The 25,827-nt window shown below is 41.5% G+C and overlaps 1 protein-coding gene across 2 annotated transcripts in view; it reads right to left on the bottom strand.

Annotated features, from left to right (window-relative positions):
* Positions 1–25,827, bottom strand: part of SORCS2 (sortilin related VPS10 domain containing receptor 2) — a 135,740-nt gene continuing 109,913 nt past the window's right edge. For both annotated transcript variants that reach the window (XM_081872638.1, XM_081872637.1), the window contains 9 exons: positions 24,492–24,625; positions 20,628–20,751; positions 20,107–20,219; positions 18,066–18,191; positions 16,475–16,574; positions 15,854–15,953; positions 13,489–13,646; positions 3,879–3,958; positions 1–3,590 (listed from right to left, as the gene is read on the bottom strand). In XM_081872638.1, the coding sequence (XP_081728764.1) occupies positions 3,567–3,590; positions 3,879–3,958; positions 13,489–13,646; positions 15,854–15,953; positions 16,475–16,574; positions 18,066–18,191; positions 20,107–20,219; positions 20,628–20,751; positions 24,492–24,625 (959 nt within the window). In that variant the 3' untranslated portion in view covers positions 1–3,566. The remainder of the gene's footprint in view (positions 3,591–3,878; positions 3,959–13,488; positions 13,647–15,853; positions 15,954–16,474; positions 16,575–18,065; positions 18,192–20,106; positions 20,220–20,627; positions 20,752–24,491; positions 24,626–25,827) is intronic.

Below are 25,827 nucleotides of genomic sequence, written 5' to 3'. Positions count from 1 at the left end.
AAAGATTCCAAACTTTTTATTACACAGGGGAAAAAACCTTGCAATCAGTACTGCTCCACTCCACTCTCATATAGGGAGAAGATACAAAACTTGTTCACATTTTACACTGTACATAGGTACAAGCTGTCTTTACATATGTACAAGCGTTTCTGTGAAAGAGTGTACACATATTGATTGGTACACCTCAGCTATTGTGCCGCAGATTACACACTCCTAGGACGCTACATGTGAGTAGCTGTACAAGTGTACAGCTCAACTATTTGTGTACACAGGTACACAGATTGTACACTCTTTGAATGCAATGTGAAAACCCCTATTGTGTCAAGATTTCCCTGCTGGCATTCAAGCAGAAACTCACCCACAGTTCCCAGCAGTTTATCTGGCAATGGAGAAAACATCTCGCTGTGACTGCTATGCAAATATATATATTAAAAAGCACAGCAAAAGCTATATCAATATTATGTGACTTCAAATTGTCAGAATCTGAACTTTCTTGCAATAAGAGTCCAACCCTTTTAATTTGTCCTCCCGCCTCCCAAAAAATCTCCCTCCATGTTTGGAAGGAGGAGCACTTACAGCAAAGTTAGAAAAATGTTAACTCTGCGTTGCACTTTATCAGCCAAATTCAAGGTTTTTTCACACATGCAAGAAAAGATAGAAGGTGATGGAAATGAAAGCTCAACCACTTCAGTAAAGGGGATTGCATATTTGCACATGTTCTTTCGTATGTGCAAGGCTTCTCTCTTCACTAAAGAATATAAGAAGCAGGAGTTCCTTGTCCGTGCAACAATGCCCATGGAACTATAGGTTGGAATAATGGACTGTAACTCATACCCAGCATGAACAGTACACCTTATAAAAACATTAAGGCAGGCAGAGAAAACAAGTGTGCGTTTACAGTAAATGCATGCTAATGTTAAATAGTGCTCAAGTAACAAATCAAAAGCACAACAACCAAAACATCTCAAAACAAACACACCATTTAGCTTCTTTCTATTCCCTGTTTAGGAAAGTTTTTATTATTTAATGCTGTATTGTTTTTAACACTTGATTGGAAGCCGCCCAGAGTGGCTGGGGAAACTCAGCCAGATGGGCGGGGTATAAATAATAAATTATTATTATTATTATTATTATTATTATTATTATTATTATTATTATTATTGGGGGAGGAGCAGAACTGGAATTTCCTGTGTGGGGATTCAAGGTGGGGATTTTCCATTCCAAGGACAAGAAGCAATATTTTTCATGAGACAATACTAAAAATCTAGAATTAAGAGTTAGCACTGGACATCAACTGACTTATTAGCACTTTAAATACAGTTGTTCTAATAATCCACTTCTCCAGAAAGTGTTCCAAAAAACTATTGAATGCCATAAGATTTAATTTTGCTGGAGTCATAACACAGACCAGTTTCCCCCCATTTTTAGTAATCCGTTATTGATCTGTGGGTATGGGACCTTGTGTTCTTCTAAACAGGGGCTTAATATTGTAAACAGGTTTTTTAAATATATAATTTATTGGATTTTTCCAGAAAGGGTAAATCCTGATTATCCTTGAAATTAAGAGTTGGCATTTGATACCAATCGTCATGGAAATGCTGTGAAAAATTTGCACACATGTGAAGCATAAACACCCATCTGGGTGTACCCCATAGACCTGTGGTGATTTGCCTTCCTCATAGGGTTTCTATGATTTCTGAAAAGTGTTGTCCAGCCTGGTGGACAGGAATTCTATCCTATATCCTACCTGGAGAGGTTTTGCTGTTCACAGTGCCAGCAGTACTATGAACAGTGCAATAAAGTCCTTGGGACTCCTCATGCCCATGTTAAGCACTGTGCAGGCAAAGCGGCAGTCTGCATGGCTCCTTCAGAAGCAAATGTCCGGGGCATTAGTAGGTCTTGCGGCATCAACAAAGACAGACTGAGATCCTGAGCAAGTGGCAAAAAGACACAATTCATTCACAGCAATGTTATCATCCATTTGGATAGTCAGTTCCTGAATGCATTGTGCTTAACAGTTCTGCAGGATTTAGTGGTCACAAGAGGACAAAATAGAACATGACAAAATGGAATGTGCTTTCAGCAAAAATAAACATTGGCACCTTGGAGACATAATAATCTAATACATACAATACTAGTAAGTGTGACATAACTCATTCTTATTTATGCTTGGTTATCCACTGCTATTCAGCAAACCCAAGGTAACTCTGCTAGTTCTTTGTAAAAAGTGAGACAATTAGAAAGATGCTCAGTGCCTAGTTCCAAGCAGTGTTGTGGTTCATTTCCTACACAAGACTCTCAGAGCAAATACAATTAGATGCAGGTTTGGCTGCAGCCTTGCAGTTCCTGCTCCATGAAGCTACTTGGGGTAGAATAAGCAAGCACAGCATTTAACTTGCACACCTTCAAAACAAGAGTAACCATCACAGGAGACCATTGTCCTGCACACAGAAATAAGGTCTAGCTCAACACAGGTCTCAGGAATGAAGCATGACACCTAGGGGTAAGATTGAGAAAGTGCAATCATTTCAATGGAATTAATTCTCAAATTTAATTCACCAGATTGTCAGACACATCCAAGGCAGTGTGTTTTTTTCCAGTTTGTTCCGCCCCACAGTAGAAAAAGGAAAATGACTAAAATAGCAAGTTCCAAGTATGCTGCTTTGACAGTACTATCCTGAGACAGGAATGCTTGTATAGCTATAAAAATAGAAAGTTTAAAAAGATACAAAAAAGGGTTACAGAAATAAAAAAAGTAATTACACTTGCTGTTATGGGGACCAAAAGACAGTAAGGCAGCCCAAGCTGTATACTATATAATTATGTAGGTTGCAAACTACCAGTCAGTCTAGTGGTACCCACTTACGGAAGGGTGGGTGGTGTCTGAAAAGGAGGAAACCTGGTCTGGGAACAAAACAAAGCAGAGAGTTTCTTAGTGGTGATGTACAAGAAGCTGTGAGACTTTCCACTTCAGCATCACCCTATACGATGTTTTCACACAGCTGCTGTAGCCTGAAGGACTTGCACGGGGCCTGAAGAGGGATGCTAGTGAGTCATCAACTTGTCTCTTGACAGTATCTCTCTGAATTCTTCGGTTGTGCCACATCAGACCCAGGAGTCACTTCCTTGTAAAAGGAAACTATTCCCAACATTCCACCAGATTTCTGCTTCAACTAGCCAACAGCTTTTAAAACCAGTCTTCATGGCTCAAGAACTGCAGCCTCCTACTTGATACTGCCACAGTGAGCTAAGTGCTGTATGCATTCAATTAAATGAACATTGAGAACTAGAGACACGGGAGACAGAAAAGGTGGTTGCAAGTGTGCCTAGGGCTACAGATCTGCTATCTTAGTTTGAGGTGTAAAAAAAGTCCACAGCCATGGAAACAAATTATATTATCTTTCTCTCCAAGTATTACACATCTGTGCCTATCTTCAAGACAACTTCTCCATCCCACCAGTAGTTATATCTTCAGAGGGAGAAGGAGGGACCCAACAGAAGAGTCTATGTGTTCATTTGTGAGTATCAGCTAATCAGGTAACTGTGCTTCTCCCTGGAATTAGTGCTCAGAACCATGCCTGAGAGATTGCCTATGGAACAGAAAAACAAAGCACATTGATTAGCAAATTACAGGATTTTGACAGGAACCCCACCCCCATCTATTCCAGGAACAATTCCACCAAATGGGATGGTGGGTTTTATCAAAATCACATCAGGTGAGAGTGGTGCAGCAGTTTTGTGTTGCTAAAAATGTTGGCTTTCGATGAACTATTGGGAATCCCTATAGTGTTGAGCCAAGTGACATCATAAAGTGGTTTTGGGGGAGGAGGCAAGGGAGAAGAATGGAACCATAGGCTTCCTTTTAAGATGACACTGACCTGGGACTGGACACTGACTGCCATCAGCAGTAAGGGAACTCTGTAGCTGTTCAAGTTTCCACCTCTCCCAGAAGGAGTCACTGCAAGGTAATGGTGTGGAGAAGTCCCAAGGTGGGGGTGGCGATAAAGTAGGCAACATAAAATATATAAAAACAAAAGAAGTGGATGGGTGAGTCTAGAAATATGCCACTGTAAAAATTCCAAAATTATGAGAAGAGAGAACAGAAAGCTAGGATTTGTTTAGTCACACTACACTGTAAAACAGAGAAGGGTCTGTTCAAACTGTCTCAAAGATGAGAAGGGAATCCCCATGGCAAATTTAACATTTGTCACATGTATTTCAAATCCTAATTGGAGGAAGCATCCCCTGCAGTTAAGCTAAGAAAATTCTACAACAAAAAGAATGAATGGAATAATTGAGGTTTCCTTACACCATGGCCCTGACCTGACGATTCATTTGCACTAAACCGGGGGGGGGGGGGCATGCAGGCAGCCCCAGTCAATCAACAACAAGAGTACCAATCACCTGGCTGGGAGTGGGAGGTGGGGCAGGGAAGGCTTAATCCAAATCCTGCTTCCCCCTTCAGAATAGTAGTTCTAGTCTATCATCTAAGCAGGGCTGGCCTAAGGCACTTCGGCACCTGAGTCGAACCACAGAATGTCCCTGTACCCAGTCAGGGAAGAAGGGATGAATGAAGATCTACATCAGGAACAAGGGTGGGAGGAGACCAGCAATGCCTCCTATTCGCCAAGATGCTGCGGTAGAGGGAGCATGTAGGGTGGGGGGACGACTGCTGAGAGGCCTCCAAGGCGTGTGCCACAGCTCTTGCTGCTACCATGGCAGCAGGAGGAGGCCAAATCTGCGCCCCCTGTGGATCCTGCCGTTTGAGGCAGCCACCTCCCCTTGCCTCGTGGGAGGGTCGGCCCTGCATCTCAAGATGCCACGAGGGTGCTGGGAACCAAGCCTGGCAGCTGTTCCTCATCCACCTAGGGATGCTGCACTCATGTTTATAGGTCCTTGTGCTGAATCAGAGTACAGTGGTGCCCCGCAAGACGAACGCCTCGCGAGACGGAAAACCCGCTAGACGAAAGGGTTTTCCGTTTTGGAGGCGCTTCGCTAAACGAATTTCTCTTTGGGGTTGCTTCGCAAGACGAAAAAATCTTGCGAGTTCCCGTGGGTTTTTTTCGCTCCCCCCCCCTTTCCTAAGCTGCTAAGCCGCTTATCAGCTGTTCCCCTGATAAGCCGCTTAACAGCTGATCGCTAAAAGCCGCTAGACCGCTAATAGCGCTAATCCGCTAAGCTGTCAATGGGCTTGCTTCGCAAGACGAAAAAACCGCTAGACGAAGAGAATCGCGGAACGGATTCTTTTCGTCTTGCGAGGCACCACTGTATATCACAGGAATCTCTCTCAAAAGAACAGCATGTCACTAGATCTCGAAAAAGGGAATGTGCATCAAACCACTATTGCGGCTAATTAGCAAAATGGAGGCTATAGAAACAAAAATAAAAATTCTGGAATGGACCATTCACCAGAAAAATGCAGTTTCAGATAGGGTAGGGATGATATTACTATGAGGCTAAATGTCCCTGGAGTGGGACAGAAGGAAACAACATTGTTTGTGCTAGGGTTGCCATACATCTGGGGAGAATTTCTGGGATTTCAATGGTGGAAGTGACGTCGGGGGGGAATTTCCAAAAAGCGGCTGTTCGTTCTGGATTATTTACAACATAACCAAAAAATAGTTTTTCTAAAAAGGGGGGGGGGCACAATTTGTGTGTTTTTGGATTTTCACTTCTTGAAATATGGCAGCTCTTGTTTCTGCTGACTTTCCATGGATTTTCCATGGGGGTTGGGTGGAAGGCTGCCCTATGTTTGTTTATAAGTTTTTTTACCTGCACTTCACCATAAGGGCACAGGGCAGGTTACAACAAATCATGAAAGCAGTGATAAAACATGTAAAACTATTCCAGCCTGGCAGAAAGTGATGTGAATGCATCTGAACGTGAGAATTCATTGGGTTCATTTCAGTCTCAGACCAAACTGCAGTAGGTATTGTCAACGCCATCTCATCTGCCTGTTCTGATTTTGGATTCAATCTCAATAAATTAGTTGTACAAGTATACAAGGGTTGCTCAACTATAGGGTTCAAGCACAAATCAGGGCAATATATTAGACCACCATTGTCTACTGCTAATCCCACAGTTGGCACAATTAAAGACATCATAAAAAATTTCCCTAAGAGCATCCAAAGACTAATTCCCAACATACCAACGCTATGTGAAAGCTGGGGGATTCAACAATGAAAGAGTATCTGTGTGTTTGTAGAAAATTACCCCTTATTATCATGCAACTCAAGCAATTAGCAGGACCAGGCAAAACCAAGAGAAGACATATTTTGTTCCAGTTGTGTGCATCATAGACAACAACTTGCATTGTTTGTCTTTGGATTCGCTAATTATCTCACTGATATCCTCTTTCATTGATGAAACTTTCATCCCATTCAAGAACTTTACAAATTTGAAAACTTTGGGGATGAGTCTGTTACTTGGTATGAATTGTTGGCAAAAAGACTCACAACTTGCTCACATTTAACTTGTGTGATCACAGTTTTACCTGCTTTGCAGCTGGCCAGCTGACATTGCACAAATTAAACACAACTTGTTGGTGCCAAGGGTTTTCTGACTAAATGTGATTTCAGTTTTATGCGTACCCCTCCCCCCCCCACACCCTGGGAACATTGCCCTCACACAAGCTGTAAGTCTACCAAAGAAATATAACCATCACTGGGTGATGTTTGTAACATGAGCCTTACTGAACTACTGGACCACAACAAAATGTGCTCTGCTATTAAAATGGTCATTCTCATAGCACTTTCCCTCCTAGTTACAAAATGCACAACTAAACAATCCTTTGGCACATTGTGGAGGGTGAAGGCAGGGCTAAAATCGACAATGAGTCAGGCTTGTGTTTGTTGAGTGTCCATAGAGAAAAATGGAAGAGCTATCCCAAGGATAAATTCATAAAAGAAAAGACCGTTGACGAGACTTCCGGGTTAGCGCGAACGGCTAATGGCGGATTCCCTCCGAGCTCCGGAGGGAATCGGCTCCGCTGAAGACGGGTCTTGCCGTGCCGGCGACACGGGGACCCTCAGAAACCGCAGGCGCGGAAGCCTGCGGACTTGGTGACTCGGTGGGCACCTTAAGCGCCCTCCCCGACCCACGAAGAGCCTTTTTAAAGGCTACGGAGAGGGTACGGAGAGTGGCGTGGTGCTGAGAGTAGACCGCTACTTCAGTGGAGCGAAGCCGCGAGCCATGGCCGGAGAGCGCTAACTTTCTTCCCAAAATTCGGATTGGATAACAAAGGACCCGTGAGTAGTGGAATTTGGACTTTAAAAAATTTTTACCTTTTGAATTCGGCACGATCGGGGGATGTGTTAAAGGGAAGTCCGCACCCCCTCTACTTATAGACGATTTAAAGCAAGGAACGGAGAATTAAGGCGGAATGAATACTGTTTTGATGATTTAAAAGTTTTTCACAAATTTGATAGAAGAAGTTTTCGTGCTGGAGAGAAAGGGAGGAACTTTGGAACTTTGTGTGTAATCCCCCCCAAAACCCGGGAGTGTCCTGTTTGTGTGCCGGAGGAAAAAGTGAAAGGAGTTTGACAGCTGTCAAAGGAGCTGTCAAACGGGCGGACAAAGTAAAGAATTTTGTTATTTAACAACTCTCTGAATTAAAGGTGATACATTTGAGCTGAGGTGATTGGAAACAAAGTAGTGATAATAACAAAGTAACAGATTATTGGAAAAGGACTACTAAATAACTGAAAGCCCCCTAGGGGGAATTAGTGACATTACAATGGCTGCAGAGGGAAAATTACTGGCGGAGATAGAAAAAATGTTCTTTCTCGTGGGAATCCTGCAAGAGCAGAGTATGGCTTTGAGCAAAGTATTTATGACCTTGAATTCTGAAACAAACAACTCTGCTGAATGCACAAAGGAGACGTATGACAAAAACTCTGCAGCTGAGCAGGAAGAGATGTTCTTGGAATTGACAGAGAGGAAAGAAGGAGTGCAGACACTACAAGTGGAAAATATCAATCAGGAATCTACACTGTTAGAGTACGAGCAAGAAGACCTTTGGATTACAAACCTGCGAAAGATGAGAAAGAAGAAGAGGGAAGTCCCTGGAGTACTTGGAATATTAAAACTAAAAAGAATAAAGCAACATGATTGGGACTTTCCTCTTGAGTATGGAAAAGTAGATGATCCTTCGCAGCAACCACTTTTAAACATTCTGGATGAAAGAAAATATGATGTGACTCTGACTGAACTCCTTCGGGGTCTTAGGACCAACAAAGAGGACTACCAATATAGTTGGCAGAGAGGGACTGACAGAGAATCAGACGCCTCGGACGTGAGGAATCCGGGCTAAGAACTATTTTTTGTTTGTTTTTGGGACATTTGTTTGGGAAGGGACAGAAACCGGGGCGGGGGGGGAGAGAGAATAGAACTATAAAATGTTATGATTTGTTTATTTGGTCAATGTGACCTATAATTAATATAATAAAGGGAAAAATTTGTGGAAGGGAAGTTAGATCGACCTTAAAAAAAAAAGAAATTAATGATTATAAGAGAATTGGATAAGTTGAATATAGATAAACAAAAAGAATTAAATTTTTAAAAGCAATATGAATATGTTTAAGAGGTTAGGTAAGAACTTGCTGAATTAATTATTGGAACTGGGATGTAAGAGGAGGGGGTGGGGGGAAGTCAATGAAAGTGGGTAAAGAAAATCAGGGTATGAAATTGTATCTGTGTGTTTTTGTCTTTGTGTGTGTGTCTGTTGTTATAAAATGTAAAAACCCAATAAAAATTATTAAAAAAAAAAAGAAAAGACCGTTGACGACTTCCCTTTTTGTTTACAGAATGATCCACCTAGTACTGTATTTTCTTTAGTGTCAAGGACAGACAACCCTCTTCCCATATCAGCGAACCCTGACCCGGCAACCCTCATCTGAGGCTCACAAGATATCTTGAAGGTAGCAAAACAAGAATGGGCCTTTTCTGTGGTGGCTCCCCATTTGTGCAATGCTCTCCCCAAGGAGGGTCACCTGGCACCATCATTATATATCTTTAGATACCAGGCAAAACCATTCCTTTTATCCCAGGCCACCAGGTAATTAAACAATCTATGGCTTTTTAAACTGGGGGGTGGGACGGTTATTTGTTTGTTTGTTACTATGTTATGTATTTTTGTGTTTTTATATTATAAACTGCCCTGTGATCCTCAGATGAAGGGTGGTAGAGAAATTTAAAGGTAAAGGGACCCCTGACCATAAGGTCCAGTCATGACTGACTCTGGGGTTGCGGCGCTCATCTCGCTTTACTGGCCGAGGGAGCCGGTGTACAGCTTCCAGGTCATGTGGCCAATATGACTAAGCCGCTTCTGGCGAACAAGAGCAGCGCTCGGAAACGACGTTTACCTTCCTGCCGGAGCAGTACCTACCGTATTTTTCGCTCCATAACACGCACCCGACCATAACACGCACATAGTTTTTAGAGGAGGAAAACAAGAAAAAAAATATTCTAAACGAAACAGTGGATGTATGATTTTTGTGGTTCATGCTGTGGCCACAGACATGTGATCTGACGGTGAGTTTGGGGTAGCCCAATGCAAAAATCCCGAGGATCCATGTGGATCCATGCTTTGTAAGACACGTTTTTGCACCACTGCGGCCCCAGGCAACAGTGGGTGCGTGATTTTTTTGGTGCAAGCTGTAGCCATGGACATGCTATGTGATCTGATGGTGAATTTGGGGTGACCCAGTGCAAAAATCCTGAGGATCCATGTGGATCCGTGCTTTGTAACCAGGCTCTCTGTCCCTCTCTTCTCCCCACTCAGTGGCTCTTCTCCCGCTTTGCTGTTTCAAAGCGAGCCACGGAGGAGGGAAGGAAGGGGAACCATGGATCCTCTGCTCACGACTGCAGCAGATCCCCCGGCCATCCATAGGCATTCGCTCCATAACATGCACAGACATTTCTCCTTACTTTCTAGGAGGAAAAAAGTGAGTGTTATGGAGCAAAAAATACGGTATTTATCTACTTGCACTCTGACATGCTTTCGAACTGCTAGGTTGGCAGGAGCTGGGACTGAACGACGGGAGCTCACCCCGTCATGGGGATTCGAACCACCAACCTTCTGATCAGCAAGCCCTAGGCTCTGTGGTTTAGACCACAGCGCCACCTGCGTCCCTTGGTATAGAAATTTAATAATAATTTTAAAAGCATTAACAAAAAAATCTGACTGGTTTCAGACCTTGGGTTTGGCATTCACCACAATGAATAAAACATATGTGTAAAAGTAGGGGAAATTCAGCCTTAGGGGTTTTAATTTGGTTTAGAATTCCAAGTATTGATGTTCAATGGACAAACTCAAGCTGTATGTTTTTCTCTGTTATTGGTAAATGGACAAATAAAGGAATTTGTAAGAAGTTAGTTCTGATATGTATAATCCCATAAAATGCAGTAAATTTCCAACAGGCACAATCCACTATGATTTCTTGTTGCTTCTCTTTAGCACAATGCAATGGTTTGTGGAATTATGTTCTATGAAGACTGCAAATCATCAACAACAACCTATAATTAAAAATCTTTTTACAAATCTACTTTGCCCCTGCCCCTGAAATTATTTCTGCAGACACCCATGTGCTATATCAGCTAAAATATATAACACAGATCAAGAAATGTACCACCACAGCCTCTGTGGTTAAAGCAGAAGGTTTCCTTTTGAAAATGGAAGTTTGGTCCAAATGAAGAGAACAAAAGAGAAAAGAAATGCAAGCAGACAATAGAAGGTGCTTAAAATGAATTTGAGGAGCAAATTGCTAAAAACATAAACAATAACAATGAATTATTTAAATACATCAGAGGCAGGAGGCTAACTAGAGAAGAGGTGGGACCCTAGAATGACAAGGTCAAAAGTGGGCTAAAAGAAGAAAAGGAGACTGTAGAAAAGTTGAATGAATTCTTTGTGTTCGTCTTCACAGTGGAAGAGACAGTGGAGGCAGAACAAAGCCCTTGTGACTAGTAGCCATTGCTAGTCTTTCCTTCCATGAATCTGTATACAGTGGTACCTCTTAAGTACTTAAGTACTTAATTCGTTCCGGAGGTCTGTTCTTAACCTGAAACTGTTCTTAACCTGAAGACCACTTTAGCTCATGGGGCCTCCTGCTGCTGCCGCACGACTTCTGTTCTCATCCTGAAGCAAAATTTTTAATCTGAGGTAATATTTCTGGGTTAGCGGAGTCTGTAACCTGAAGCGTATGAAACCTGAAGCGTCTGTAACCCGAGGTACAACTATACAGTCATTCTCTTTTAAGCCATCCAAGTTGCTGGCAATCCCTGCCTCGTGTAGGAGTGAGTTTTAACTATGCACTGCATGAGGAAGAACTTTCATCTATCTGTCCTGAATTTGTGGAATTCATTGAGTCTCATTGGATGTCGTTGAGTTCTAGTGTTATGAGCAAGGGGGGAAATACCTCTCTGTCCACTTTCTCAATGGCAGGCATCATTTCATCCACTTCTATTATGTTGCCTCTTACTTGCCTACTCTCTGAACTCGAACACCCCAAATGCTGCTACCTTTCCTCATAAGGAGTTCCTCAATCATTCTGGTTGCTCTTTTCCTTTTTCAACTCTGTAATATTCCTTTTGAGACGAGGCAACTAGAACTGTACACAGTATTACAAATGCAGTTGAACCATTGATTTGTGTAATGGCATTATATCAGAAGTTTTATTTTCCTTTCCTAATTATCCCTAGCAGGAAATTTGCCTTTTTCACAGCTCAACATCTTTGTTGACCTATCCACTATGACCCCAAGGTATCATTCCTGGTCAGTCAGAGATGGTTCAGACCTCATTAGGGTATATGTGAAATTGGGTTTTTTTTCTCTTCACATGCACCACTTTACACTTGTTTACATTGAATTCTATTCGCCATTTCACCACTCATCTTTTTTGGAGCTCTTCACTACCTCTTTTTGTTTTAACCACTTTGCATCATTAGCAGTCATGGCCACCCCACTGCTCACCCCTAGCTCCAAATCATTTCAGAATAAGTTAAAAAGTATAGGTCCTAATACTGATCTTTGGGGGACTCCACTTTCTACATCCTTCTGTTGATAGATCTGTCCATCTATTCTTACTTAAACAATACCTGATACAAAAGAGGAGCCTGTCTCTTATTCCATGACTGCTAAGCTTACTCAGGAGTCTTTGGTGAAGTAGTTTCTCAACTGGATCACCACTATCTATATGGTATTGACACTCTAAAAAGGAGTGAGATAGGATGTATCCTTGCAGAAGCCATGCTGATTTTGCTTCAGCGGGGCTTGTTCTATATGCTTGCTTGTTTTATCTTCAACTAGTATTTCTACCAGGACAAACATTAAGCTAATTGGCTCAGAATTTGCAGGCTCTCTTGCCACTCCCTGTAGCCCCAATCCCCTTTTTAAAATTGGTGCCACGGTGCTCACTTTCTAGTCCTTAGGCCTTCAGATTCACCTCTCCCTCAGCAGTGAGTAACTAGAATAGGAAGTAACCCCAGTCAAGCTAACAGATTTAGCTGTAGTCACTTTTTACAAGAACTAATAAATGTCAACATAACTGACATATTTTATAAAGTATTAAATGTTAGATTACTTCAGCATATACTTTTTAAAAGCAATGTTTCCATTAATTAATAAAATATATAGATTGAAGAATCCAGAATGTATGTTTAATGCCACATCCACACCTTGCCTTTAAAGCACATTTACAGTCATACATCATGTTATGGACGCTTCAGGTTACGTGTTTTTGGGTTACGGACTGCAGGAAACCCGGAAGTACTGGAACGGGTTATTTCCAGGTTTCGCCACTCGCACATGCGCATAAGTGCCGAATCGTGCTGGCGCAGATGCGGCACTTCAGGATGCGAACACTGCAGGTTGCGGATGTGCCTCCATCACAGATTACATCCGCAACCTGAGGTTCCACTGTATAGCACTTTAACAGTCATGGCTTTCCCCAAAGAATCCTGGAACTGCAATTTATCCCTCACACAGTTACAATTCCCAGCACCTTTAACAAACTGCAGTCCAGAGGATTCTCTGAAGGAAGTATGGTGTGGATGTGACCTTTGGAAAATCAGAATTCAGATATGAAAAATACAGCTGCTGTGGTCCACAATGACCACAATATAATGAAGAACGCCACTCAGGCTGCTGGTACATTGGAAATGCATTTCCAAACGGTTATGGAACTGACTCAAACAAATGCTTCCATAATCAATGTAATTAAAAAAGAAAAAGTGAGTCGCTGCCATATAGTGCTTGTCAAGCATACAGTTAGTAGTGATTTACCCCCACCACCACTGCCATTATAATTTTCCTTATTTTATTCATTCAGCACTTGGGTCCTAAATAAATATTTGTTCCCATGGACTGACATGTGTACAACATATTTTTTTGGATGCTGCAATAATATAGCAGTTGATATTATCGATTATGAGAACCCTTTTGAGAGCCGAACAGAAATTTGCCAGTAAAGAAAGAGAAGTTGTACTTACCTCTTGCATTTCCTAGTGTTTGACAATCGAGATCATCATCAATAAACTCCTCTCCCTGGATGATATTTTGGGTGTCCTCTCTACGGTTTACAGGGTTGGTCATCTCTTGTTCTTTTTCATTTTGCATCTGTGCATAGACATTTCTGCCTGGTAATTTCCTTAAGAGTACAAGACAGGTTTGTAATGCAATGTGGCTAGAAGCACCTTTTCATGCTGATGGGAATGTACTTGCCAACCTAGAACCACCTATTTTTTGCATGCTACTATAGCCAGACTAGGACTTAAATCAGATGTTGGCAACCTAAGGCCCATGGACTGGTTCTGGCCCATGAGCTTCTTGGAACCAGCCCACGCCCATTCCATGGATCGGCATGCAGATTCCGTGCTTTTGGGGCACCATTTTTTTTCTCGCCACGGGAACTGACTTCCGGGTCAGAAGAGCGCCGGAAATAGCGTGTGTGCATGCGCACAGGAGCTCCTCCATCTCAGAAGAGTGCCGGAAATAGCTTGAGCACACGCATGGGCGCACACACTCCGGCCCATCGAGAGGTCTGCCGGGGAGTGGACCGCCCCAGCTTCAAAAAAGGTTCCCGACCCCTGGCCTAAATCTTTACCTCCAAAAGGAATGTTTAAAAGGTGCATTGAGGCAAATCCCTGGTTACGAACATAAAAAGAGGCCTGCTGGATCAGGGCCACGGTTCAGCATCTTGTTCTCACAGTGGCCAACAAGATGCCTGTGGGAAGTCTGCACATGGGACACACCACTGGCATTCTGTGTCACCTGACACAGTTCTATATGACTTGGTTGTGCACAATCAACATGCAGGTACGACTTGATGTTCTGCTTCTTCCCTGATGCAAGCAGAGATACAAACCAGGAATTGTCAATTAAGCTTGGCTTCCTGTTACATCTGAACCCAGAGTCATGTTTCGTTTTTCCCAGGTTTGTTTCTCTAGTTGCATCAGGGGAGAAGCAAAGCATCAGGCTGCACCTGCCTGTTGACTGTGCACAACCAGAAACAATGGTTGATTGTTATGTGTCAGTATAGCCAAAGAATAGGAAGAGTTCAGCGTCCCAACCCTCAGTTCCACGGAACTCTTGTATCCAACTAGGGCTGGATAGATCAGTCTATTTCCATTCTGTGTCAATTTTTCAGGTCTTCATTGATAGGTCCATTCCATTTCTGCATTTATTTGTGATTGTTCATTATTATCTCAATGTGCACATTTATAAATATATGTTATTTTTAAAAGTTTAACACATTTTTGTGTATTTTACTTGAGTTGAGAACTACTTTTGAAGGATAGTTATGTTCCTCCTTCCATTTGGCAAGTGTAGATCAGGTTGTTTTGCATCAGAAATTGAATTCTTCAAGCATCCCCAGATCTAACCTAGTGTTTGTGACATAAGCTGACTATTAAAATGATTTGTTTAGCCCCGAAGTACTCTTCTCATTTGTATTTCCAGTGTTATGATTGCTCATTGCTCACTTAAAGGAATTGAATTTTGACCTTGGAACAACAGATTGCTCGTTTCTTGCTTACTCATTATTATGAACAACAGATCTTTAGTAACTCAGATTGGTACAGCTTGTGACTATAATTAAAGTGAAATGAATGCTACTGTCCTAACTCTACAATGCTGATCTTAGGAAGCTGAGCACCAGGCAACCCCTGAAAGATGCCTGGAAGCACCAGGTTCTGCTCTGCTGAGTTTTGGCAGAGAGGAATGACACCAACTCACCAGACACTGTTACTTTTCTCATGTTGCAGCAGAGTGAATAACAGTCACATCAACCACTGCAAACCATTTTGAAGTCTAGTCATACAGTGTCATTCAGGACTCGCCCCCCAAATACTTGATTAGGCAAGGGGGTATTTTTTACTTTTTAATTTCTGGACCGAAAGGCTTCCACCTGGGACGTGGGGCAGGAGCCTAGCACAGCCTGGGTGGGTGGGGGCAGGGAACAGAACGCAAAGCCACTGGCACTTTTCCGCCCTGCTGGCACAGGGGTTCTGAAGCTGCTACACATCCTGGAAAAATCATTTTCCCACAGCCTTTACTCACAACGTTTTGTACAGGCAAAGTTACTTTCAGTTTAATTTTTTTAAAAATCTGTCCCTACTGTGAATAATATTTTGTTTCCTAAAAAGGGGAATTATTATTATTATATCTGTTTTATATCTGTTTTGGAAGCTATTAACATACCATGAGAAGTTTATAATAATAGGGTTAGGGAAAAGATGTTGAAAAAAAGGTGAAGATTTTTTTAAAAAAGAAAAGAAAAGCTTTTCCTATGATTTCCAGACAACTTCTGCTTTATAAACCTATTCTGCATATGATGCCAGATATAAAATCACTTGCCTTTTAAACTTGTAGAGGACGATAGCACCTACAGCCACCAGAGAGATGACAAAAAGGGCCATTATCGCCCAGTACCCTCCTCCTCCAATACTCTGAGAATCTGAAACCAAAGGCACACACTGTTAAATTCAGTCCTGAGAACAATCAACCATCCTCTGTATTTAGCATTAGTGCAGATACTTTTTTAAAAAAGTGACCCTAAACTGTATCCACTCATCTTGTCCACAATGCAGTAAAGTCAATGGGACTAAGGTCCTGGGAACGGTATAGCCCTTGACTTAACTGCAATTCCCAGCACCCTTCACAAAGTCCCAGGATTCTTTGGGGAGGCCATATGCTTTATGTATGGTGTGGAAAAGATCTAACTCCCAGGGCCTAACCTCATTTCTGGACGCAGGGAATCTTCACTTCAATAGGATTTTCTTCCATATAACATTTAAGAGCAAGATTTAAATTTTATTCAGAGTGATTGTTTTAATTGTAATGATAGGCTGACTGGTGTGTGTGTGTGTGTGTGTGTGTGTGTGTATGAATTCCAAACCAACATGGAGCTTCAATATTATTTTAACTTAAACATGAGAGGAACATCAACTAACTGTCAAAAAAGGATACAAATTTTACCTGAATCAGAGCTAACTAAGGTCACAAAGACCCAGTGTCCTCCTCTCATGAAGAAACTGATGTTATGGGCATTCAAAGATTGCTTAATAGCAGCTATTCTCTGGAAACATAAGAAAAACTGTATTAGGCAGGTCCTACCTTCCACAACCGCCAAAAGGAAGTCATTGCTTGTGTGGAGTTATTCACTGTTATAGAATCATAGAATCATAGAATCATAGAGTTGGAAGAGACCACAAGGGCCATCGAGTCCAACCCCCTGCCAAGCAGGAAACACCATCAGAGCATTCCTGACAAGTTGTCAAGCCTCTGCTTAAAGACCTCCAAAGAAGGAGACTCCACCACACTCCTTGGCAGCAAATTCCACTGTCAAACAGCTCTTACTGTCAGGAAGTTCTTCCTAATGTTTAGGTGGAATCTTCTTTCTTGTAGTTTGGATCCATTGCTCCGTGTCCGCTTCTCTGGAGCAGCAGAAAACAACCTTTCTCCCTCCTCTATGTGACATCCTTTTATATATTTGAACATGGCTATCATATCACCCCTTAACCTCCTCTTCTCCAGGCTAAACATGCCCAGCTCCCTTAGCCATTCCTCATAAGGCATCGTTTCCAGCCTTTGACCATTTTGGTTGCCCTCCTCTGGACACGTTCCAGTTTGTCAGTGTCCTTCTTGAACTGTGGTGCCCAGAACTGGACACAGTACTCCAGGTGAGGTCTGACCAGAGCAGAATACAGTGGCACTATTACTTCCCTTGATCTAGATGCTATACTCCTATTGATGCAGCCCAGAATTGCATTGGCTTTTTTAGCTGCCGCGTCACACTGTTGGCTCATGTCAAGTTTGTGGTCAACCAAGACTCCTAGATCCTTTTCACATGTACTGCTCTCAAGCCAGGTGTCCCCCATCTTGTATTTGTGCCTCTCATTTTTTTTTGCCCAAGTGCAATACTTTACATTTCTCCCTGTTAAAATTCATCGTTTGTTTTGGCCCAGTTCTCTAATCTGTCAAGGTCATTTTGAAGTGTGATCCTGTCCTCTGGGGTGTTAGCCACCCCTCCCAGTTTGGTGTCATCTGCAAATTTGATCAGGATGCCCTTGAGTCCATCATCCAAGTCGTTGATAAAGATGTTGAATAAGACGGGGCCCAAGACAGAACCCTGTGGCACCCCACTAGTCACTCTTCTCCAGGATGAAGAGGAACCATTGATGAGCACCCAAGAAAACCACTGATGAGCACCCAAGAGAAATAAGAAAATTGGAATGTGAATCTAGGGCCAATTCATACCTTACTATTGCAGCCTAAGTGGATGGTTGCTTCCTATACCAGTGCTGCACATCCCCAGATATTAGGAGTGTGCATACATGACCTGTGTCCTGGGGGCTCCAGTCACATAGAAGAGATGTAGTCATATGGACACATCAGCTGTTAGAGGAAACATGTGACAGTTCCCTCCTAAAATACTTTTAGGCCCTTCAAAGAGTGATTCTCTGCTTTGCTAGACATGTTGCAAAATTACACAGTGCTCTTAGTTTAATAAGGAGTGAGACAGTCAGTCTGTATTGTGCTCTAAATTAATATTCATCTGTCTTCTTACCTTATTGCTAGACATACTTATTTTGCTTTTGCTGTGGTTCATGGATAGAAGCACATGCAAATCTGCAGTTGTGGGCAGTCCAGGTTTTACTACTGTAACAAGACCTTCTTCAGGCACACCTGTTTCCTGAGGGGAGAGAAACCATTCAGAAATGGACTTGGACTGCATGGCTACCTTTGTAATAAACTGCTCTACTATAGCTCCTTTAAAGTGATTTGATTTGATTTGTTTCTTGCCTCACATGAATTAGTCAAGGTTTGGAATAACTACTGGAGAAGAACAAACAAACAAACAAATGGATGTAATAAAGAATAAATAATAATAGGAAGATTTAGGCAATTTGTTTTAAAAAGTGGAAAATACTTATTAAGTTCAAGTGCCTTGTAGTTTCACCAGTGCCTTATTGCTTGCACTAATGACAGATTTAGTGCTGCGTTCTGTATCATCATCATCATCTAATTATTTATACCCCACCTTTCCCCCTGATGGGACTCAAGTTGGCAAAGATTCCCTTTTTTCCTCCCCAATTTTAACAGATGGTTATGCAGTCTGATCCATAGCTGTCAATTTCCCCCTTTTTTAAAGGGAAATTCCCTTATTCTGAATAGGATTCCTCGCAAGAAAAGGGAAAAGTTGACAGCTATGGTCTGATCTTATGCATTTACACTATGTTAAGTCCCATCATATTCAGTGAGTCTCTTTCCTAGCTAAGTATGCAAAAGATTGCAGTTCCATCTTCTAACATGGTAAGCAATATGTGTGTCTGTGTGCACCTTGCAGGGCAAGGTGGGAGATCTATTTATTTAGTTAGTTAGTTAGTCATTTTATCTTGCTCAAGGCAACTTCCAACTGAACAACCAACAAAACCCCATTGCATAGTTACATCAAAACTGGAGGCGGTGGAATATGTATATATTCTTTTTTAAAAAAACATTAAAACATTTATTCAAAAGTTGCAATACAGCTTTGTCCATTGCCATAGTATCATAGAATGATCATTCTAATCCTCAGTCCCACATCACTGTCATGTTGGCTTGAACCCAACCAACAATCTGGCTAGACATTTTTAATCGATATATCCCCTCTATGATGATGATGACATTAAAATATCCTGTTCTTCTTCAATAAAAGAGAAAAAGGGAGACCAGATCGTGTCAAATGTATCACATACCAATCGCTGATGGTATGTGAGGCGTTTTGATAGAGCAATGCTCCAGATGTTATTAACCCAAACCTCTATTGGTTTATTAGAGGTTCCTTCCATCGTTGAACAATAAATAAATAAAAATCTGAATGTGAAACGTTTTCTTGTGAGGTGGTGATATTGAAAATTATAGTGATGTAGGTAATGTGTCTGAAATTGAGCAAAACAATTTAGTGAAATACTGATAGGAGGTGAAACATAACAGATCAAAATCATTTTTGTATCATAAGTATTCCACTATTCTTTTTACGATAGGCAATCCTCTCAAGCCAGTGACAAGTATTTTAAGAAAATTACTCCCGAATAATGAGTTAATCATATTCCTCTCAAGAGAAGTCAATTTGTGCTTGTTATGGATCCTCGCTGATGTACAGTATATCAAAGCGTTGTTTTCACTTCCTTTCTTTGTTGCCTGAGCCCTAAATTATGTGCCATAATTTCAAATCTAATGCGCACCTCAAATTTCAGAACCTTGAAACCAAAAAAAGTATTTGCTGGTGATTGTAAATGTGCCATTGAATCAAATTTTTGTACCGCAATTTGGCCAAAAATGGTGAGCATTAGATTTGAGTAAATACGGTATCTACAAAAGCAATTCAAGAGCATTTATTTACAATCACTCTTAAAACCTTGATAACTTGATAAATAAATAACGTAAAACCACATTCTCCCTGAAAAATGTTTCTACTTCATTTAAAGACAAAAAGGGAACAAGAAGTAAAACCGAAACCCAGTTATGTCATCCTGCTGCACTAACTCTATATACAAGCTTATCCAAAGGCTCCACATTCCCTCTGTTCCATCTCCACTAAACAAATTTGCAAACCATCACAGCACCTTTGCAATCTGTTGTGTTACAACACGGCCAACATCTTCCCGCCAGGCAGGTATGTTTGGGTTGTATAAGTCCAGGTGTTCAGAAAACCTTAGAGGAAGTACTTGAAAATTATCTGGAAACAGGAAGAGAGAACTTAAAAACAAATTTTGTATACATAAAAAAGCAATTCTGGATTTGCACAAAAGTTTCTCTGCACAAAGCTATTATGCAAAAGAAATATTCTATAACCACAGTCTTTATCTGAAAATTTCCACAACAGAAAACAAGCAACTAAGGGCAGAACTACATAGTACATGAACACACATGAGTAACAAAACCATGACAATCACTGGAAGAGTAAAATTAATTCCCCAAAGCTGATTGCGTGCCAGGATTTGTCATGTTCACAGCTGAAGCACCCACAGACTTGTAAATATTCAGAAAAGCCCAAACTTTAACCCAAGCTGTCTCAGCTACAATAGGATGGAGGTGAAAGAATTTGCATAGTTTAAAATATATATTTGAAAGTTAAGCGTCTCACCCAAAACCCGGACAATCTTGGAATCCTGAAGCATGGAGTTCCCACAGGAAGCCTGAACTGTAACTCTGACTTCCCCCACCTCTGCAAAACTGGTTACCAAAAAATTCTCCAGTGACAGAAGTGGCTAAAAAGAAAGAAAGAAAGAGGGAAAGAAAGAGGGAAAAATAAGCAAAGCCCAAATGTTCAACTAAGAGCTTTCATCTTCAAATTGAAGGGGGGAACAAACCTGGGGACAATTTTCAGGGGAAGCAAAATTATTTGAAACATCTGAGGGAACTTCCCATTGGCGGCAGCGATGGTGCTAATCTTTCTCCCCACTTTTAACCCTTTTATAAAAAAGTGTGTCCACGCCACATTTGTCAGCAGAGGAGCTTCCCTTGATCACTACCAGCTGGCAGATGCCATTTTTGTTCCCTGCAATGTCTCGGACGCAGCGTCATTCCAGGACATTATGAAACAAAAACAGAAGCCAACAGGTGGCAGCCGCCAAGAGCAGCTCCAATGCCTATGAGCAAGGGCACCAAAAAAGGTCTTAAAAAACCAAAAAGAAGGCTGCCATTGCTAGCACCAATTCACAAAAACCTGCAAACGGCAGGTGGAATAGGGGCCATTTTCTTTCAGTCCTAGAGCAGAGGGTGAGGAATAAATGAAGGGTGAAGAAAAATGCTGAGAACATTGCAACTGTGGAAGCATAAATATTTCATATGGTAACAAACTGTTTGATTTGGTCTAAGCAGGGCTTTGTTTGTGTGAGGATTCACCAGGGCATTACCCTGGAACTTGTATTTGCTGCCAAGGCTCAACCCTGGAAAGCGCTCCTGGGTATTCTCTGGGTAGCAGCAGGCTGCTCCAAGGCATCAGGGATTAGCAGCAGAAGATCCAAGGTCAGGCAACAATTATTTTCAGAGGCGCATGCATTACATATCCTTGTTTCTTCTTTTTTAGAAATTCATATGGGAAGCTAGATGATGCATGCAAATGTGCATAACAAAACCCCATCAGTTTTTGAAAAAAAGAAGAGCTTCAGGAACTTGCAATTTTGAGTGGAAGGACAGCAGAGGAGGAAAGGCGCTTAATCCTTTCTCAACTGGCTCCATATCCTCCTATGGTGACTTTTCCAGTTCTGAACATGTTTATTCTGCAGACATGCATCTAGAGCACATGGCAGGGGGAAGCAGTTTGGGAGGGGCCGTTCTGAGCAGAAAAAAGTAAATAAAGCAGCTTACCCTCGTCCCCTGCTGCTACTTTCCTCAAAATTGCAGCCTCCGGGTGCTGCTTTTATTTTATTTTATTTTATTTTATTTTATTTTATTTTTACATACATACATACACATCAAAATTATCTATGTATCATCGGGTGCATGTTATCCAGAACAAGCATGAGTAGAAGTATGAAAGATGTGAGACACTAAATTTTAAGGAAAATGCAAAAATATTAACTATATTATGAAGGAAATCAGAATGTATATTTGAACGGAATAAAGAAGGAAGACGAACACTTTAGAGCTGGCAAAAAAAGCATAAAAACTAACAAAATACCAGTTTCCTTAGACAAAAAAGCCTTTCCTCACTGTCTGGCATGATGTTGTATCTGGGCAGGACCCCAAACTCCACTTGGCTTCATGAGTCGTTTTGATTTCAGCCGTTTCCAGTGGGTTTTTTGGGGGGGTGGGGATGACAGTGCACAAAGGGCTGGTTTCCAGAGCTCCCAAGCAAATGTAACACCAGTACAAAGATGCAAGCAAAAGCAGACAGCTGACATCATGGCCAAAACCAATTCCAGTTTTGGATCTGCCAAGAGATTGCTGTTTGAATTACCATATTTACTCAAATCTAATGTGCTCCTTTTTTGGCCAAATCACGTTGCGAAAATTAAGGTGTGCATTAGATTCAATGGCACATTTACATTTACCAGCAAACAATTTTTTTGGTTTCAACGTTCTGAAAATTGAGATGTGCATTAAATTTGGTGGTGCATTAGACTTGAGTAAATACGGTACCTAAATTCTTTCAGTTGTTTCAAAATCTTGCCCAGTTGAATAGAGGGAAAGGACTAAAAAACTAGCCAACTTAAGAAAAGTAGGCAAATAAGCTTTTGAAACCTAGGTCGCATCAACATCATACATTTAAAACATATTTAAAGCACACAGCTTTCTCCAATGAATCCTGATAACCGTGGTTTACCCTCCACAGAGCTACATTTTCCAGCAACCTAAAAAAACTACAGTTCCCAGGATTCTTTGGACAAAGCCAAGAAGATGGTGTGGATGTCACCAGAGCGGGTGCAGCCATGAGGCAGGTGAGGCTGCTGCCCCAAGGTGCTTCAGGGCTGATTTGGGACAATATCACAGTGATTTTGGGTGAGATTTCACCCAAAATTGACGTGCCCAAAATTGGCATTGATGGTGTCAGCCCTTCAAGAGTGGTAGATGGGGCAGGTTGCGTGGCAGCTGCAGGTCAGTGATGGCAGGAGCCATGAAAGCAGAGCAAAGCAGCACTTGCTGTTCATCTTCAGTGGAGAAACGGGACACGCCACTCCTGGAGGTGACCTTAATGTAAATGAAGTCTGTCTGTATGTGCGTAAGTGACAACGATTCTCCCTTCTGTGATTTGTACACGGGAAACTGAACACCCACATCAAACAGGTTGCTTGAGAATGGGCATAGTTTTAAGAAGCTGGACAGGTTAAGTTGGCCAAAGTAAGAAAGGAAGCCAATTTCTATCAGAGCATCTAAGATGACCTCTTACCCTCTCATACACTGAATTCCTAATAAAAATATTATTTACTCTTTATAAAAGGATTATCACTCTTCCGTACTGCTATACTTTGTTTGTTCCTAAATTTATTGTTCTAGCCAAAGGCCATGACAAACTTGTAGCAATAGTATTACTAAAATAATATAGGTCATACATCCATAATATAAGCCAACATCCATGATGTTAAGAGAGAGAAGTTACCAGACACAACAAACTCAAATCCAATTTGATTTGAGATCAAACCTCTGAATTTCCACAACATTTTATAGCAATTTTATCTAACTCCCTTTCCCTGATTTTTTCAGCCCGTGTATAGAGGGCCACTGTCTGTGTTACAAAACTATTATTGTCACTCCAAAGAAACATCACATTTTCTGCTGGGGTGTGCTAGCTTGCTTGTGTGAACAAAGGCTTCAGAAAATGATCTCTTGGGTCTCTACATAAGGGGCAGGCTGGCAGATCACGAGTGATGTCTGTCTGCATATGGGACCTTATTGTAGTGACCATCCAAGACTGCAGGGGATCACTTGGAAATGCAGCTCAATAGAGGCATTTCTTAAGGAAACTGGTGAGAATTTGTTCAGGTAACTAGTTCTAAAATGCTCTGTTCTCAGGAATGGATATCAAGGGGGAAATTGGTGTTTCTAATTAGTTGCAGGTCCCTTCTAGATTCTATCCAGAAGAGCCAATTCCTTAGTTGACACTTATCCAAGGTTAATGCTAACCTTAGTTCTGGAAAATGATAATAGTTTAAAATCCTAAAGACCCAAAAGTTCTTTATAATTGTGATTACTCTTGAAAAAAAAGGAGTTGCAGTGCTCAGGTACTGGAGGTACAAAGGATACTGGAGACAAACTTTTGTGTAACAGAATGGTATCGCATAAGATTGTGATGTTTCTCATATGTGCTACAAGAATAAGAAGCAAAGTTTTAAAACAGGGTGGTAAACCTCTAAAAGTTGCTGGATTACAAGTCCCATTATATCTGCCTATTAGCAGTGATGGCTGGGGCTAATGAGAGTTGGGGTCCAGCAACATCTTGAGAGCCACAGGTTAGGAACTCCTGTTTTAAATATTGGAGAAGTCAGAATTAATTACTAGTCGATACCTGAAGGTTGTTTCCAATCCACCAATAAAACAGTGTAAAGTTAGCGTTTCTGGGAAAGATGATGGCTGTCAGGTTCACCTTCTGATTTTTGCCAGTAACAGGAACTACTTCTAGCTGTAATGCCTGCAGTGGAGCTAAAAAAAGTCCCTATCATTAATTAAGAAACTATTAATTTATCAAGCACTTCAGGTTCTGAAATCTTTAAACAATTCATCAGCAATATCATACTGAAGCGCTGAGAGACATAAGCAATGCATTTCAAGCAAATCCCACATTGCCAACAGGTTGAGGTAAATGGCCAAAGCCAAGTGGTTAATCACTTTCCGGCAGCACTTTCTCTTGCATGCTAGAATATATAAGAAAATGGTCACTGAATTAACTCTCATACAGAATTAAATTTGAGGTGCTCTTGCTTGAAAGTTCAGCATGTCCACTCATAGCGTTAAGGGACCCAAGAAATATTTGTGACACATTGAAATTTTCATCAAGCAAAAGAGAAGTGGATTTTATTATGCTTACAAGCAGGAAGTAGATTTCCAAAGCCCCTCATATCCATGTTTAAGCAGCACTGAACACACCAACTTTGAAAGGCCTTTAAGGCTTCAGAGAATGGAGACTCTATGAAGTAGCTTAGCCTTCTGCTTCGAGAAAAGGAGCTGTGCAACCCCCAAAATTGACAGACCAAGCTATAGTGCAACTCCCTAACCAGACTGAGCCAAAATATTGGCAGAGTCACTTTCAACACCCTGTGGGACCAGAGAGTATACAATGAAATTTTGCTTCAGCTTCAGATTAGTGGGATGGGGAAAGTTTCTCCATCTTTGCCAGACAACCTCAGGAATTGCACATCTGAATTTCTGCCAAGTCTAGGAAGCGTCACAGTTCCCTGGCTGAAAAATCAGCTTTCAGGAGGTTTTTGCAAAGATCCTTCTGTGTCCAAGACTTGGATGAAAAATAGACCAACTTTCAGGGGTGCTTTTATGGTTAATAAAGAGAGCAAAGGGGGGGAAAGTATAAGAATACTGCTTTGGTGCAGCTCTGCTAAGTGGGTGAGGGTGTGATATCTCTCCATCATCTGCCTACCACCAGCTTCCTTATCCACCTCCTCTTTTAAAAGCTTAAGTCATGGTGACTGACCAGACAATCTCTGTTCCCACACTAGTTTGATGCTAGGGCAACAAAACAGAGACTGGTTCGAAGATTCAATAGCAAGAGCATCTGATGGACTTGTGTTACTGAAAGACTTTCCACACTATCTGTTTTGCATATCACCACAAAACAGACTGCACAAGAGGTACTACATTGACAAATAGTAATGTTGTAGCACCTAATGGTA

Source organism: Podarcis erhardii (genome assembly GCF_964252035.2).
Source record: "Podarcis erhardii genome assembly, chromosome: 8".
NCBI classification, from domain to species: domain Eukaryota; kingdom Metazoa; phylum Chordata; class Lepidosauria; order Squamata; family Lacertidae; genus Podarcis; species Podarcis erhardii.
The sequence above is the reverse complement of the archived record's forward strand: the minus strand, read 5'-3'. Positions and strand labels throughout refer to the sequence as shown.